General features: G+C 47.4%; 1 protein-coding gene across 8 annotated transcripts in view; it reads left to right on the forward strand.

The window, feature by feature from the left end:
• Nucleotides 1-11,560, forward strand: part of BCL11A (BAF chromatin remodeling complex subunit BCL11A) — a 75,760-nt gene that overhangs the window by 53,740 nt on the left and 10,460 nt on the right. For 4 of the 8 annotated variants that reach the window (XM_048296519.1, XM_048296524.1, XM_048296523.1 and 1 more), the window contains exon 3: nt 7,874-11,560. This exon is cut by the window's right edge and continues 1,993 nt beyond it. In XM_048296519.1, coding sequence (XP_048152476.1) covers nt 7,874-9,879 — 2,006 coding nt within the window. In that variant the 3' untranslated portion in view covers nt 9,880-11,560. The remainder of the gene's footprint in view (nt 1-7,873) is intronic. The other 4 variants (XM_048296521.1, XM_048296520.1, XM_048296522.1 and 1 more) reach the window with 4 other exon arrangements.

Genomic DNA, 11,560 nt, shown 5'->3' on the forward strand with positions numbered 1-11,560 from the left:
AACCAAACTGGTTACCCATGAAATACCCATTTCTTCTGCAGGCAGGAACTGGTCTCCCTCGTCCCACTCCTTCCCACCCGCTCTTTCTTCAGGCCCAAAAAAACTTCTGCTTTGTGGAAACTTGAGCAGTGCTGTAAAACCCAATGAAAATTTGGCTTTGGGAGAAAATGGGGAATTCTTGGAGTTCCTAACTCCAGTCTAAATCTTTGACTGGCAAAGCAGTGCCAGCTGCTGTTTTATTATTACTGGGGCTTGGATTTCTTTTTGAAGTTTGAGTCACGGCATTAATGTTTTGGCCTGGTTCTTTCTTAAGGATGGTTTTTAAAAGGAGGTGTAATGAAAAAGTGGTGTTACTCATAGTTGGTTTGCGAAGCATTTCCCCAGTTTTATTAGTATGATTTCAGGAAGTCTGAATTCGCAGGCAGAATAATTATTTTCAAGAATATAAATACCAATATTGATGTATCAATTTCAGTATTGAATATCAATTTCAGGAATACCTTTTATCCATAAGTTATAGTAAAGAAAATGTGGTAAAGATGGCAGATGGAGCATTGAGAGTCCTGCAAAGCAAAACCTCTTCTAGGTTTTTTGACGTTTTCATGACTAAGCTGGTCCCAAGACCCTCCACCAGGCCTTTGCATAAACAGTGTGGACTCTGTTTGCAGAGTTCCTTCAGATTGTTGGGGATATTTTCCTTTTTCAGTCTTTCTGAATCTGGTTCCTCTCATGATAAAGAGAAGAGGTTGTAGAGAGGAAGTACCCTGTTGTACACAAATGCAGCTAGTGCTATTATTTAGTGTTATTCCAATTATTATGGGAGCAGCAGTGGCAGTGCTGATGCTCCCAGTGCCAGCAGCTGCTTAGGGCTGGTTAATGATGGACCAGGTTAATCACGTGCCTTTTGCAATCCGGAGGATCAGGAGGGGGGAATTAGTGCAGGGAGGAGAAAATACCTTTGGACAGTTACAGTTTCCCTTCTGAACTGATGCTACCAGGAGTCACGCCAAAGCAGCTCTTCCTTACCAAGGGAGAAGTGGCTGCTGCAGGAATGGAGCAGGACCCGCTTATCTCCTGGCCCTGCGATGCTTCCTGTGTCCCAACTGTTCCACTTCACTAGTTTGCAGTTGAAAGGAATTCCAACAGTATGGATTTCCAAGAGAGAGAGAGAGGGGAGAAAAAAAAAAAGAGATATTTGACAAGCCAGATGGAGAACTGAATCAAGGACAAGTGGTAACAATTAACTCAATTTTTTTTCTTCCCCCCTTTAAATACCATAACAACTCTGAATTTATCAGTCCAAAAATCAAGCAGTCAGTTGACATTAAAGCTGAATAAAGAAGTTCCTGGGTTTGGCTCAGGCTGTTCCTCCCATGATTGTTTGGTGGCAAGCAGAAGAGAGAGGGATGCTTCCTGCACGTTGCATGTGTTTGAGTCAGTTTTAACTTCTGTCTTTGCTGTTTGATAGAGAAAGGTGTGTATGTGCAGGAAGCCTGGCAAAGACTCTGGCTTTGCTTACACATTCAGGTTTCTTGGGAAGGTGAGGGAGAACACAGGAGCAAAGCCATCAAGGCCTGTGGTGCTGGTTTGTGGAGGGATGCTGCTGAGAACAGGGCCTGGGCCGTCCAGGCAGCAAGGGCCACATCCAGGTCTGCTTGGAGATTTCTCTGGCTTGGGGATTTCTCTGAGGGAGTAAATCTGCAGCTGTGAATGAAATCCTTGTGAACACCACTGGCACGTGTGCAGTCACTGCTTACGCTGCCGGTTTGTTTGGGAAAACACTGGGAAAACTGGGGTGTCTCTAATGCTCCGTGTTTGTGTGCAGCTCATGCAGTGCCCTGGGGTGAAACACATCTTGTGTTGAATATCCTGCTCCTTAAGCTGGGGCTCCTTCCCCAAACAGTGTCCTGTGCCATGGGCCTGGTTAGGTGCACCCAGAGGTTGCTGCGTGTGCTGTGTCCAGCGAGCAGCTTTCCTGGATCCAGCCCTGACTTTTGAGAAACTAAGGAAGCTCTTCCAAAGCACATTGGCAGCAGATTATTCCATTACTCACTTGGCAGTGCCTGAACTTGCATGCCTAGCTCCAGAAATGTCTTTTTTTTTTTTTTTTTTTTCCCCCCTCTTTTCCCTCCCAGCAGTAGCATCTAGCTGACAGCTTCTCCTCCCAGCTGGTCTTCTCCCCAGCATCTTGTCTGGCTTTGCTGCTGGTGGCTGTGGACATGGCTGTGGTTCTTGCTTGGAGCCAGCTCTATTGTGCCTGGAGGTGTTGGCTTGCTCCAACTCGGACTCGGAGCGCGCTGGGTGTATCTGTGAGCGCAGTACAGAAGCGCCAGCTTTTCCTTAATAAAAAAAAAACCCCCTTAATGCTGAAAGCAGCCATCTCTTCATATTTTACTGAGTGATTGTGCCAACTGCCCTTAAAGGCACTCAAATGCCAATATCCATCCCGCTCATTTGTTAACATTTTGCAGATCAGAAGCTAAATCTGTCAGTCGTGTGTCACTGGTTAAGTCACTTCTTCTGGGGGCATGGCAGGCAAGAGCTGTTCTGCTGCTTTTTTTTTAAGCAGGAGCCAATAACTTGAGAAACGCTGGACATTTGTGCTGTAGCAAAATGCTGTGTCTCATCACTGGTCTTTTGCCATCCAGGATGTAGAGAAGGAATAAAAATGTAATGGTGGTGGATGCTTCACTGGGTGACGCCAGTCAGGTGTCATGTTGGCCCGAGGTTTGTATTTGGGTCATGGTATCCCCATGTAATTCTCCTACAGGGGTAATTTCCCAAGTAGGAGGAAAATGAGCAGTAAAATTGACTGGGAGGAAAAATGTACACACAAAAATGCGAATGGTAATTGGAGGCTATTTGTAAAGAGTTGATGAGCTGTCCAGGAAGGAGAGGGCAACTTTGGCCCCAGTCCAAAACCCACTTCACTCGCTTCAGTGGTGAGATGAGAACAGCAATTAGATATTAAAAAAATCAATATATGACAATTAAAAAAATGGAAAATGGATAGCAATCAATCGCAGTGAGAAACCATGGCGGGTAGAGAACGGGTCAGGGGAGCTGAAGATGCCGAGGAAAACTTGTGCCTGGCACCAGTGGGGAGAGGAGGAGGGAGAGAGCTTCTCAGGATTCTGGAGAAAAGAGAAGGGATAAATGGAAGAAGCAGTAAGGTAGAAATTCTTGATAAGTATTTCTGCTGTAGACCTGTAGAGCAGCCATGATACGTTTCTGTATCTTGGGTGGCTGATGATGGTTTTTTCCTAGCTTATTAGTAGCCATGGAGGGTTTTACACAAGGAGAGAGAAAAAGTTTTTCTCCTTCAATGGAGAGAAATATTCTTAAACAAAAAGGCTCTGAAAAGTTGCACCCAAGGAAGCCTGAAGAGTTGACACATGATGCTGGTTTCTAAAAAAGCTTATGAACTGGGAAAATGCTGTCAAGAGCTGGTCAGGGTAATGTGGGAGAGTTGGCAACACTTGGCTTATCTCTTCTGGGCAAAATAATGGAAGAACCAACATAAGATTCAATTGATAAAGAATTAAAGGATAGAAATATAATTCGTGCCACTCAGCCTAGATTTATGGAATATAGATCTTGTCAAATAAACCTGATTTCATTCTTCTAGATGACAACTTTGGTTGATAAATGTAGATGAAATAGACTCTGCACAGCGCTGTGACATTGCGTGTGGTAAGATCAAGCACTGGGTGGTACTGCTAGCACAGGTGATGCAGAGCTGGCCACCAGATTTGGGAATGTGCGGGCTTAGCTGGAGAGCTCAGCAGGTGCTGATGGGAGCCTCAGTGGTGCTTAGTGCTTCGATGGTGATTTAGAAATTAATATGCAATTCTGGTTGATTGGCGTTGTGGGTAAAACAAAGGCGGGTGCAGAGCAAGAGGGGCAGGTTAATGGGGTGGTCTGGAAAGACTGTCAGGAAGGCTGTGTTGAGAAGACATTGGCTCCAGCCTGCTGTGGTCCTTGGCTGGAAGAGTGGAATTGGGGATGTGCTTACAGAGCTGGGTGCAGTACCCTGGAAGGCAGCAGCTCTGTGGGAGGCTGAGAGGAAAATCAAGTCCTTCCCAGCATGATGCCAGGATAAGAAGGGCTAGGCTGGTCCTTGAGTAGTGAAGGGGTGGCCTCAGGATGGAAAAATAACTGGATTTTGAAGTGTGCCTCAATTTCACGAAGAACACCTTGGTGTGTGTGAGGGGGCCCATTGTGTATCAAGAGCTTTTCCATGTTTCAACCACAAAAAACCTCAAAATATAAAGAGAACAGGTAGAAATTAGAGCCAGAGAAGTTCAGGTGTATCCCAGTACCTGTCTGTGAGTGTGATTAGCTGTGGGAACTGACTGTGGTGGCAAGCAGTGGGTGCTCTCCCTGTCTGCTGAGCTGGTTTGAATACATTTCACTGGGATTTTGCGCTCTGCCCCACAATTTGCGGGGCTGGAGGAGGTTGTGCTTTACTGAAAGACGCTGTGTTGGTCACAGTGACACGTACTGCAGGGAAGGTCGGAGGGTGAGAGCTGGGGATCCCTTTCAGCCCCACATTCCTGAATGAGAAGTAGCCAAGGATGTGAGCTCCAGCCCCAGGATGTGAGCTCCAGCCCTGCTGCTGATGGCCAAGGAGAGCTGGTTCAGCAGTGACTTCTCTTGGAAATCAGCTGAAAGCCCCAGTGGCATCTCAATTGATGACATATCCCATCACATTATCCTGGTGGATGATGAGGCACAAAAAGCCCTGTGGGGCATTCTCCAGCTCTGTCCTTTGCCAGCACAGGCTATTGCATCTCCCTGCTGTGAGACCCACCTTGCTTGCCCGTGGTCTTGCCCACATGTGTTAGCTGGGAAGGCTGTGTGGACAGGGGCTGGCCCACAGCTAGGAGACATCAGTGGATGCAGCCTTTGGGTCCTGCAATCCCATCTGACTCTTGAGGGGACCCAAACAGTGTCCCAAAGAACCCATGGTGGTGGTTGGATGGGAGCAAGGAAAGGCGAGTCCCTTCCAGACCCGGGGATTGCCGCAGCAGTCTAAGGACCCGTCTTGTTGCTGTGGATTAGTGCCATAATTTTCGCAGTTTGGCAAGGCTGCATCAGACTGGAACATATCTCTAGATGGTGATATGGTCGGTCAATAGCCTTCATAATTAATCAAGCACTAATAGACAAATTAGAAATCATGTCTCTTCAGAGCAGGAGGTGGAGACAAATGGTGGATTTTAACTGTTTCGCTCCTTCGTTTTGTTGCCTGGTTTTACATTGCTCCCTTGAAAATGTTGGGTTGTTTAGGGAAGTTCTGTACATAAACATGATTTTAAATGTAAATTATTATCTTGATTACCAAACACGGACAGTGAATTGAAAACTTGTTTTTCAGGCAAGCACATGAAGAATAATCTTACATTTTACACTCCACTAAATCAATGTAGCCCTAATTTTGCCACGCAGGAAATCAATTCCAGTCTTTATAACAGTCGAAGATGTTATGAACAAAGTAATTTTGCAAATTATGGGAAGTAACACATTTATTGATGACTGTAGCTTAGGAATTTAGAATTTGTGAACGCTGTAATATAATAAGGCCGCACTGGCAGGAGCTGAGTGAAATACAGATTATACGGTGAAACTGTAATGCATCATTTGCTATTAGTGGACTGGTAATAATTACCAGTTTCAAAGCAGCTTTTTCCATGTAATCTTTAGTCTCAGTCGTAACAGCCCTTCTCATTGACATTATGATTACACGAGCTGCCCTTATGATCTAGAATATCTAGTTGATGGGAATACTAAAATGTGGTAGCAAATGCTCGATGTTGTATCCTCATTATAAGATAAAATGCTATTTTCTCTGACCTGATCTATAAGGTAGAGAGGCGAGGTAGTGTTTCGTTGTTAGCTCCTACCGTGGTGTTAAAAACTTCCACTTCATTATGGTGAAGCAAGATGATTTTTTTTTTTCCCCCCCTGAGCTCACAAATGAGCATAGGAATGTGAAAGTCCAATTGAATTTCCCTCTAATTTCAGCAGATTGAAGTATTTATCTGTGCTCACATGCCTGGCACATACTAAACACCACAGTGCATTTTATTCCAACGCCGGCTTCAGGATGAAATGTTAAATATTATTCCAAGGGCTTTTAAAGTGATTAAAGTGTTAAATGCCTGCTGTAGACGATTGAGGCTCTTTGCTTGCCTGATTCAGCTTCTCAGGCCAAACGTAGAATAGCGGCAGAGCCGGGAGGCAGGGAGGGAAGCTGGGATGGAGCAGTACAGCCAATGCTGGATCTCATAGGATCACAGAATGGTTTGGGTTGGAAGGGACATTAAAGATGCCTAGTTCTGTCCTGTATCCCCAGATCACTCAGAAGGAAAATGATCACATGATGCTTTTCCTCCCCTCCTCCCCTGTGAGATGGGAAACAAGATGGGCGCAGATCGAGCGATGTTCCCTTTCCTAATTTGCCTTATTTAGTTTTTTAGATTTTCTTTTCCTTTATTTTCGGCAAGTAGGGGAAACCTAATGGGAGCAACTCTCAGTGCAGACTGTTTACCCAAGAGAGATGCCTAAGGAGCAGATTCCTTGGGATACAAATGTTGGGTCAGGGCAGGAATATGTGGTGAAGGCCAGTACCACCCCAAGTGCTGATGCCCTTGGAGGGCTCCTGGTTTATCTCTCAGCAAACCGCAATGTTATTTTTATTTGTTAAAATATCACTAAACAACAGCTCTGTGAGAACTGCTGAACAAGGCTGGAAATGAATTTATATCCTTCTCTTAGCTCCAGCTTTGGTTTACCAGCGTTTAGCAAAAAGCATCCATATGGGGGTGGAAGTGAATTATTCACAAAATCCCAGTAATCAATAAAGGCACCCTCACCTTCGCCATATCTCACGCCGCTCTTCCCTCGTGGGCGGCCCTCAAAAAGTTATTCATCCCCCTTGTTTTGCCATATATTAGAAGGGGCTGCTTTCTGCTGTCATTATTAGCCGGCTTTTTGTTTAGTTATTTATTAGTTGGTTGCTCTTTTATAATGTCCGTGTTATCTCCAAAAATAAATTATCATGAAATAGAGTTAGCTCGCTACTTGCCAAAGTGGCATTTACCATCCTCAGCTTCTTTTCAGCGCGAGAGAAATAATGCGGCTCCGGCAGGGCGCTCGGCCAGGCCTCCTGGCCACCCTCCAGCTCTTTCCCTGGCGGAGCTGCCGCTCTCTCTATCTTCCCCTTTCCCTGTCCCATGCTCGATTTTTTTTTTCTTTCCCTTCTTATTTTTATTTTTTTCCTTGCCCCAGAGTTGAATCTCTGCTAAGGAGCAGAAATTGATGCTTAATTTTATACACATTGTTAGTCTCAAAATAAGGAGGAGACTAAAAATGTGTCGATGCCCAGCTTGCTGGCAGTTCTGATGCTTTGAACTGATCTATGTGGAGTGCTTTTCAGAAGGGGATTTATTTATTTTATATTTATTTATCCATTTATATATTTATTTACATATTTATTTACCCGCCCTCTAAATCCTAGCAGCCTCTTGCAGCATAATGTCTGTTGAGTTGGAGCTGGCACTGACTGACTTTAACATCTCCTTTTTTCATAGCTTGTTTTGTGCTATGGTTACCCGCCGTGGTTCATTTTTGAACCCAGAGCTGGGCATGGTTGGGATGAGGTGGATGTGCTTGGCGTGGGTTTGGATCTCCCCATTGTGTCCCTTAACTCTTCCCATCCGTGTCCCCTGCGTGTCCCTCAGCTGGGATGTCCCTTCCCCAGCTCCCAGCTGAGTGTCCCGGAGGGGGAGAGGAGGTTAGGCGGGGAGGTGAGCGCTCGCCCGCCGCTGGACGGCTGGAGATTGACGCTGCTTGTTGTGTTGTTTTGCAGGTAAAGACGAGCCCAGCAGCTACACGTGTACGACTTGTAAACAGCCTTTCAACAGCGCCTGGTTCCTCTTGCAGCACGCACAGAACACGCACGGCTTACGGATCTACCTAGAAAGCGAGCACGGCAGCCCCCTGACGCCACGGGTTGGTATCCCAACAGGACTAGGTGCAGAGTGCCCTTCCCAGCCACCTCTCCACGGGATTCACATTGCAGACAATAACCCTTTTAACCTGCTCAGAATACCCGGCTCGGTCTCGAGGGAGGCGTCGGGGCTGGGAGAAGGGCGTTTCCCACCCACGCCGCCCCTCTTTAGCCCTCCCCCGAGGCACCATTTGGATCCGCATCGCATTGAGCGCCTGGGTGCGGAAGAAATGGCTCTGGCCACCCATCACCCTAGTGCCTTTGACAGGGTGCTGCGACTGAACCCCATGGCGATGGAGCCCCCCGCTATGGATTTCTCACGGAGGCTGCGGGAGCTGGCCGGCAACACCTCCAGCCCACCCTTGTCCCCGAGCCGGCCCAGCCCTATGCAAAGGTTGCTGCAGCCCTTCCAGCCCGGCAGCAAGCCCCCGTTCCTGGCCACGCCGCCCCTTCCTCCTCTGCAGTCTGCTCCTCCTCCCTCCCAGCCCCCCATGAAGTCCAAGTCCTGCGAGTTCTGCGGGAAGACCTTCAAGTTTCAGAGCAACCTGGTGGTCCACCGCCGGAGCCACACGGGGGAGAAGCCCTACAAGTGCAACCTCTGCGACCACGCCTGCACGCAGGCCAGCAAGCTGAAGCGCCACATGAAGACCCACATGCACAAGTCCTCCCCCATGACAGTGAAGTCGGACGATGGGCTCTCCACCGCCAGCTCCCCTGAGCCGGGCACCAGCGACCTGGTGGGCAGCGCCAGCAGTGCCCTCAAGTCCGTGGTGGCCAAGTTCAAGAGCGAGAATGACCCCAACATGATCCCTGAGAACGGGGATGAGGAAGAGGAGGAGGAGGAGGAGGAAGAGGAGGAGGAGGAGGAGGAAGAGGAGGAGGACTTGAACGAGAGCGACAGGCCGGACTATGGCTTTGGGATGAGCCTGGAGGCGGCCCGTCACCACGAGAACAACTCACGGGCTGGCGAGGAGGGCCGGTCGATGCCGGACGTCATGCAGGGCATGGTCTTGAGCTCCATGCAGCACTTCAGCGAGGCCTTCCACCAGGTCCTGGGGGAGAAACACAAGCGGGGCCACCTCCCCGAGCCCGAGGTGCACAGGGACACTTGCGACGAAGACTCTGTGGCCGGCGAGTCCGACCGCATCGACGAGGGGGCCGTCAACGGCCGGGGCTGCTCCCCGGGGGAGTCCGCCTCGGGAGGCCTGTCCAAAAAGCTGCTGCTGGGTAGCCCCAGCTCCCTGAGCCCCTTCTCCAAACGCATCAAGCTGGAGAAGGAGTTCGACCTGCCGGCCGCCGCCATGCCCAACACCGAGAACGTTTACTCCCAGTGGCTGGCGGGCTACGCCGCCTCCCGGCAGCTGAAGGACCCCTTCCTCAGCTTCGGCGACTCCCGACAATCGCCCTTCGCCTCCTCCTCCGAGCACTCCTCGGAGAACGGCAGCCTGCGCTTCTCCACGCCGCCGGGCGAGCTGGACGGAGGGATCTCAGGCCGCAGCGGCACGGGAAGCGGAGGGAGCACCCCCCATATTAGTGGCCCGGGCCCTGGCAGGCCCAGCTCAAAAGAGGGCAGACGCAGCGACACTTGTGAGTACTGTGGGAAGGTCTTCAAGAACTGTAGTAATCTCACCGTCCACAGACGGAGCCACACGGGCGAGAGGCCGTATAAGTGTGAGCTTTGCAACTACGCCTGCGCCCAGAGTAGCAAGCTCACCCGGCACATGAAAACACACGGGCAGGTGGGAAAGGACGTTTACAAATGCGAGATTTGTAAGATGCCTTTTAGCGTGTACAGTACCCTGGAGAAACACATGAAAAAATGGCACAGTGATCGAGTCTTGAATAACGAGATAAAAACTGAATAGAGGTATATTCGTACCCCCCCCTCCCCATCCACCCCCGTCCCTAACCCATCCCGCATCCCCGTAGAGGTTTTCTAGTCCCTTGTGATGGAAGTCATGGAAGCTAAGGATATTTGGAAAGTGCTTGTCACCAGCACACCCTGTTTATTTTCTTTTTGTTCTCACCGTTTGAATGCATGATCTGTATCGGGGCAATACTATTGCATTTTACGCAAACTTTGAGCCTTTCTCTTGTGCAATAATTTACATGTTGTGTATGTTGGGGTTTTTTTTTTTTTTTTTTTTTTTTGTTTTGGGTTGTTTTTTTATTTTGGTTGGTTTATTTTATTCTATTTTTTTTTTTTTTAATTTTTGGATTAGACAGCATGTATGGTATGTTATGGCTGTTTTTAAATTGTCCCTGATTAGTTGCTGAGCAAACACGTCGCTGTTTCCAATTCCGTTCGGGAAAAAAAAAAAAAAGGAAAAAAAAAAAGAGGAAAAAAGAGGAGAGGAGGAGGAGAAAAAAAAGAAAAAAAGTGAAACAAAACCAAACCCGAGAGCAAACAAAACCGACCATGCTGCATACATCCTGTAATACATATCATGTACAATGTACAGTTTTGTTTTGTGACGTGCGAAGGAAAACTCGCTGTGGGTGACCCTCTGCGGACAGGACCGATAGCACCGAAGAAGCGTTGTGTTAGCCTAGATCGCTGTCTTAAACCAATAAACCCACGATTGGAGACAGAGTTCCCCTTGGGAACATAAAAAAAGGCCTTTAGTTGGGAATAACCAACCACCACCAGTCAGGAAGAGGTAGATTTCTCTTAGCGTTTGATTTCAGACATGCACCCACCCACCCACCCACTAATAATAATAATAATAATAATAATAATAATAATAAATAATCCGAGTGCCTTGGATCTGTCGCGGCCGATGCTGATGGCTCCTTTCTGCTCGTCCTCCACGCGTAGCTCGTCGCCACCTCGGCCGTGCTGGGAGCCGCCTCGTGCCCCTCACAACGCCAGCCACCTAGGAACGAAGAGGGAAGAGGAAACTAAGGAAGAGAAAGAAATGACCCACTCAGTCCTAGTTAATCATCATTCTCCTCTGCCTTTTATTAATTATTATTATTATTACTATTATTTTTTTCAAACTGATCATCCCAGTCTAAAAACCTGCTTGGCTCGTGGAGAGAGCTTAAAACGAGATGTAGAACCTTCCCCCCCCCCACCCGCCCTGCCCCAAACTTTTATTCCCCCTCCCCATCAATGATTAAATAGATTGTGAAACGCGCAGAGGCCCTTCAACACCATTAAACACACAATAAAGGAAATCCGTTTTATGAAGATATTTACTTTTAATAATATCTTTTATTGATTCTGGCACCAAAACAAATAAATCTGGAGCCACTTGGTTGTCAAGCTGACAATCAAATTATAAACTTTAAGACCTCTTGTATACCGTATAAAAAATAAAATAAAGACTGGCAATAATATTTTACTGAGTGTAACAGATAGAGGAGCAAAAAAATAAATAAATTGTGATTTATTAGCACAATGTGGTACTGTTTGCCATTTAAAACTAGAACAGGTGTATAAGCTAATACCGACACAGTGGTAATTAACTATGAACTCATAAGACTTGCCTTTAATGTGATGCTTTGGAAGAAGTAACAGAAAATGTTAAAAAAAAAAAAAAA

The sequence above is a fragment of the Corvus hawaiiensis genome, chromosome 3 (genome assembly GCF_020740725.1).
Source record: "Corvus hawaiiensis isolate bCorHaw1 chromosome 3, bCorHaw1.pri.cur, whole genome shotgun sequence".
Classification (NCBI taxonomy): Eukaryota; Metazoa; Chordata; class Aves; order Passeriformes; family Corvidae; genus Corvus; species Corvus hawaiiensis.